Source organism: Folsomia candida, unplaced genomic scaffold, assembly GCF_002217175.1.
Source record: "Folsomia candida strain VU population unplaced genomic scaffold, ASM221717v1 Fcan01_Sc013, whole genome shotgun sequence".
Taxonomy (NCBI): Eukaryota; Metazoa; Arthropoda; class Collembola; order Entomobryomorpha; family Isotomidae; genus Folsomia; species Folsomia candida.
Window position 1 is genome coordinate 2,860,846 of NW_019091205.1, and position 6,000 is coordinate 2,866,845.

General features: G+C 36.3%; 1 protein-coding gene and 1 non-coding gene across 2 annotated transcripts; one reads left to right on the forward strand and one right to left on the reverse strand.

The window, feature by feature from the left end:
- The first annotated feature begins 291 nt into the window (after window positions 1–291).
- On the forward strand, window positions 292–5,401 carry LOC110855566 (probable myosin light chain kinase DDB_G0275057). Its single transcript, XM_022103973.2, has 4 exons — window positions 292–630; window positions 694–804; window positions 870–1,187; window positions 1,858–5,401. Exons 1-4 carry the CDS (start codon window positions 354–356, stop codon window positions 2,598–2,600), a joined length of 1,449 nt encoding a protein of 482 aa, XP_021959665.1. The 5' UTR covers window positions 292–353; the 3' UTR covers window positions 2,601–5,401.
- An 83-nt stretch (window positions 5,402–5,484) lies between these two features.
- LOC110855567 lies at window positions 5,485–6,000 on the reverse strand. Its single transcript, XR_004836083.1, has 3 exons — window positions 5,964–6,000; window positions 5,852–5,905; window positions 5,485–5,784 (listed from the first exon to the last, which is right to left on the reverse strand). It is a non-coding gene; the product is annotated as an uncharacterized LOC110855567 (transcript).

Consider the following 6,000-nt stretch of genomic DNA (forward strand, 5'->3'; position numbering starts at 1 on the left):
ATGCAAAGTGACCGGAGACGAGCTCGAATGGAACATTATCATGACAACCAGTTCAAATCAAAAGATAAGAGTTTTATTTAAACTAAATGCGTATGTGCTTATGAAATATATTTACATTCGCATATTTACATATCTCTGTGGAAAAAAATCCATTCTGAGCCCTATCCCACGATAAGGTTCCAAATTTCACCATTTGATCATGCATGTAATCATTCCCTGATAACGAACCATTGATTGCGTGCTGCGATGCGAAGCAATTCGGATTAATCATCCCATTCGCAGTACAGATCACACCCAATCTGCAGTAGGCAGTAAAGTAGAAAAAAATAGTGTGAGATCTTTCTTAATTTGAGATGGATCCAGTAATCAGCTTTGGTGATGTGCGACCAGTGGTAAAAATCTTGGAGAAGGATCCGATAATTTTTGAGGATATTGTTAGGGTCATGGGTTTCCTAGAAATACCTTTTCCTGACCAAAACTCATTGAGAAATCGCTTCACGATGGGAATGGATACCGGCTATACCTTGCTAAGTCACATTTTAAAAAAATGGATCAGTAGGAACGGGAACAATGCCACATTTCTAAAATTAACGGAAATTCTCGAGGAAAACATGTTCCTGGCTTGTGCAGGTGGCAGAAAGATAATTAAACATGCATAATAATTCCAAGTGTACTATGCAACGTTATTTTTAGACGAGTTAAAGCATGAATTTGGTTCTCGAATGGCACCACCGCCTGACCAGCTAGATAATTTCATCCTACCTGTTGCGTTGCCATCACAAAGGCCGCCGATCTACTTGTCATGTAATTCGCCATATTTTTCTATTTTATCCCTACTCTGATTACATAAAGTTCCACTTTCTTTACAGCAAACTCGGGCGCCCAGTCTAAAAAAACTGAGCACCTGGAACGTCTCCGTAAATGGAAATCATACCAAGTACTCTCCTTCCTCGGGGCGGGTTCTTTCGGATTTGTGTTCAAAATCCGCAAAACCGGAACTTCAGAAGAAACAGCGGTTAAAATCGTGCTGGACGAATTTCACCATGTCGACACTGCTATGGGGTCTGACGATATTGAAGCGACAAATACCGAACTCAAGGTCATGACGGAGCTAACCAGGCACGAAAACGTGGTCCGGCTAGTAAGTTATGATGTCCTCTTGCCACTAGATGACGCCTCAATCTCAGGTAAGATTTAGATGGACTAGATAAATAGACAGGATTTATCCTGTTAAATGAGTCCATAGCTCGCAATGGACCATGGTCCACTGGACAAAAAAATGGTCCACATCTGTGGACCATGAACAGATTTATTGCGAACTATATATGAATGAAGCACAGCGCTGTGTTTTTTTTTCTGTGTGACTTAAATCAAATATCACTTAAGGTATGTACGTGCGCCACAAAACCTTTCAGAAATATTTATATTCCCAGCCATACCTGTTTACATTCTTACATTCAATAGACAAGGAGGAATGTAGTCATTCATTATTCAATGAATACGTGAACAATGAGTGAATAATTTGTTCGAAATTTTTGAATGAATGAATTCTGAAAAAATTTATTTCACTAATATTCATTTAGAATGAATGAATAAATTTATTCATTATTCATTTCACCTTATGCTATGCATAATAAATACATGGGGTACAATGAAGAATCCATCGACACAAGGAAGCTAATTTGAGATAAACTGCATAAAAAATTACCTATAGTAAATTATTCAATTTAAAGTCTTAAAGTCTTGAAGTCTTGATTCAAGAATTTTCCAATTTTTAAATCGAGTGGAGATTTAATAAAGAAATATTTTGTGAACACAATTTATATGAATCATGGATGATCAATTTTTAATTTACAGGTGTTTTTCAAACTTATGGTGACGCGGTAAACATAACAAATTTAAAAGACGCAAAGTTGGTCGGATTATATAATTCGTGCAATAATCTGTCCAACACGAAAAACACCTTCGTCCTAGAAATGGAGCTATGTGGCCCCACACTACGAGAATGGCTTAGTTTGGAGGAAACCTGGAAAAAATATAAGGACCCGAGTTCGAATCCTGCCTTTCTTGAGGAGCAGATGAACATAGCACAAGGAATTATTGCTGGATTAAAACACATTCATCAAAAGGACATGATACACCGGGACCTTAAACCAGAAAACATTTACTTTGCTCGTGATGGATTTGTGCTTCCAGTAAAAATCGGGGATTTTGGGCTCACCCGTCAGATGTCGGGTAATGCCAGCGTCACCCAAACTAAGCCGAGAGGAACTGAAATTTACCGAGCTCCGGAAGTATATTCGGGAAAATATGGTCAGAAAGCGGATTTGTTTTCTTTGGGTATCGTCCTATGGGAAATTTTTGAGATCGTGCCAATGAACTTTGATGCTCTGAGGTACAGAGTCGAGCAATTATCTATCGATCAGGACTTCAGTGTTGTTAAAGGAAACGACAAAATTCCTAATTTAAAGGATACAATTATTGGCCTTACAAATCGAAAGTTGGAAGAAAGAACGCAGAGTATTCACGATGTGAAATTGTATTTTATAGATCAATCATATGGGAGCGAGAGTGATTCTGTGACAAGCTTGTTACGTTAGTAATCACTTCTAATAATATCATCGTAGTTTAACTTTACCCAAAATTTTATTCCCGCTTTCGTATCCCTTCCATACTAATAGTATGGTAAGGATACCAGTACGGGATGGGTGAATTAAACTTCACAAATATTAGAAATTGATAGATATGGAAGAATAACTCGGCCGTAACAAGTGGCTCGAATATTTGGTCCAAATTTTAAAATAATTACAGTAGGTCGAGAAGTAAATATTAAAATATTTCTCTATTTAAAAGGATAAATTTAAATAGGTGATATAATTCAATGTTATGAATAGTTTTAGTTTAATTCTTCTAACTTACGTAAACGAAATTAATTGAGAATACATATCCAGGCCGTAAAACATATTATTATGTATATGCATAAGTCGTATCCTGTTTTCAAACTATTTAAAGCCGTGACCTGGGTTTGATTAGTTCTTGCAATCGGTTCCCTAGAAAAATGTGATTCTGCACACTAGCTGCAAGAAATACTAGCAGAATGTTTAAAAGCCACTGCTTCCGACGGTTTAAAAGATATGTTTTATTAAGTATTTACAGTGCCCGTGCGACCACAAAAATTTACCCGGGCAAAACATATTTGAGCGCCCCTAATTTCGCCTTCTTATTTCTATTTCTACATAAATGATTTTTTCGAGGTGTAAAAAAAGGCCATAATAATATCCTCGACTTGTTTAGAAATTAGTTATTCGATATTTTAATGATAAAATCTAGAAAGAAATTAATAGGCTCCAAATATGGGTCTTTCGCATTTAAAATTCTGTGCTCCACGCCGCCGATTTTACGTCGGCGTCCGGATTTGACGCGCCGACGCCGCAAAACAGCCAGCGCGCTGCCGAGAAAAAAGATCTATGTATCATACATCTAAAACAAGTTAAAACGAGCAAAAATGTCCAGATTTTGGTTTTAACGGTTTCATTTGTGATTGACATTGAGAGAATATTTTGTCCCTAAATATTTTACGCATTCTTAATCAGAGATAATTTCGAACAGTTCAAATTTTGACGCCATTTAAAGAATCGATAATGTACATATTTAAAATATATTTTGGGTAGATACAAATTGAGTACATACTAAAATACTTGACTTATCGAAATTACTGTTGCTGTTTTTTTAGAACCTTACATTGTGCCTGCGGTTTCTTAAAACTATCAATTAGATAAATTTCAAAAATTTTATTTTATGAAAAATTAAGCAAACTTTTAATTTTTTCAAGTTCCGTGAAGAATCGAGTTACATACAAGGCTATTAAGGCCGATGGGTTTAGTCGAGAAATATTTTTAAAATTCTAGAAAACTCGAATTATCTAATACCAATTCAAAAAATGTTTTCCTTGAACCAAAATTAGTACGCGAAATATATGACTGTCTGAGAGAAACTGAGAGAAAGCTGAATAAAGAGGTCAGATATGATCACTGACTGAAAATTAGAGGCAAAATATCGGCACGCCGCCGCCGAGCCTCCAAACGGCCCGCAGCCGCCGCCGCCGATTTTGCAACGGCGTGGAGCTGTTCTGATTTACTTGAAACCAATTTTATTTTTTTTTGCCAAAAAAAATAAAGGCACCCATAATTTTTTCCAGAATGCTATAATTCGAGCCCGATACTTGTATTTTATTTTTTTTACAGCCAAAACCTTTGATTTCTTAAATTCTAAACAAAACGTTAAAATTCGAAAAATTCGAATACATATTCATTAGCAGGACTTACTTGGGTTATAAAAATTCATCCTCAATATTAAATGCAATTTAAATTTGGCCAGAACTTGCTATCAGGAATTTAAGAAAGTAACAAAAAATCTTCAAGTTAAAATGACTCCAAAATTGAATTTGAATAAATCAACAATAATATTTCTTCTGAAAAAACATGTTTTTCAATTTTGTAAGTCGCTGTCAACTTCGAAAAGTTGAAGATTTTTGAAAACCAGAGGTTATGACTGGAAAAAGGTTTAAAATTCGCGCCTCGACAAAATATCTGTGCAATTAGCCTCATGTTAACCTGAATTTTACATGCTAAATAGTCATTGTAAATGAGAAAAATAATTTTAATTTTGGTACCCGTGATTTTGTACAAATGGGTTCGTTTTTGTGTAGCAAATATTACTTTTAAAGCCAAAGGTGGCGTTCGAAGAAACGGTGATTTTCTAGAAAACACATACATACATATAAGGGCTTTTCCGGGGATTTTTGAGGGTTCTTGAACAAATGTAATTTATTCAAACATCCAATTTATTCAAGATTGGATTTATGTACATGCCGGTGCTATTAGAAATTAAATTCACCTGTGAAAATCCTCGAAATTCCACGCTGAGTCAGATAACTTGACTAGTATTGATTAATAGTGAGGTTTTCAGGGATTAGATTACAACAACCACAAAAAGTTGAGCCCATAAAAACCAGAAGTGGCAGACCCTCCTCAAAGACAATTGAAAAATACCACTCATCGCTGTTGAATATTCAAAAGATAAACTTAACTTTAATCAGTTTCATTGTAATTTATTCGCTACAATTATGCCAATAAATTACTTAACATATCATTTAATCTTTGGCGCCCTCCAGCGCCCCTCGGCGCCTCGGCGCCCCGGGCAAGTGCCCGGCTTGCCGGCCCCTCTCACGGGCCCTGAGTATTTACATATATCTGGGTAATATATTTATGTATATGTACGTAGCATTAAATACCAATAATTCTTAATGATGCCTACAATATTTCACAAAATTAAAAAAAGCCTTATATCCAATTTAGTTCTTCCCTTTTTGTGAATAAATTTCTTATTTCACCCTCCTGAACACTTGACAAAATCTGTCCGTAATTTTAGTATGCACGAAAACGAGTTCGCAATAATTTCGCAAAGTACACGAATTTGTGGGCTCACTTGCACATTGGCCTGTTTTGGTAGAGAAAATTTTGTAACTTTTGCTAATTTATTACATAAATTTGCTACCGTGTATGTTAATTTTGTTAAAATGACCAACAAGTTTAAATTAGCCAACCACACTTCCACGTAGTTTTACTGAAGGGGCGCAAACAGCCCAACGTCTCGAGAAGTGAAATCCCTCCGGACAGCTGGACATTGCCGATGGTGACATGAGTCCTTCGATAGGGTCTCCCTGCTCTCCTTTCTTCCCTTGGGAACCTCTTTCTCCCTTCATTCCGGTCATTCCATGAAATCCTGGAAGGTCAATTTCACTTAATAACTTACATAATACATAGCCCGTACTAGAAAATCATGTGATTACCTGGGAGCCCTGTTTCACCCCTTTCCCCTAGTGTGCTCAGACGACCTGGAGACCCTAATATGCAAAATTCGGGTAGAAATTTTTTTATGACGGTGTTATTATTCAGATTTACCTGGTATTCCAGGAACTCCATTTTCGCCAGGAATTCC

Coding starts and splice junctions, on each gene's coding strand:
- LOC110855566 (XM_022103973.2), top strand. CDS start 354: ATGGATCCAGTAATCAGCTTTGGTGATGTGCGACCAGTGGTAAAAATC. Junction 631..693: donor CATGTTCCTGGCTTGTGCAG/GTGGCAGAAAGA, acceptor CGTTATTTTTAG/ACGAGTTAAAGCATGAATTT. Junction 1,188..1,857: donor AGATGACGCCTCAATCTCAG/GTAAGATTTAGA, acceptor TTTAATTTACAG/GTGTTTTTCAAACTTATGGT.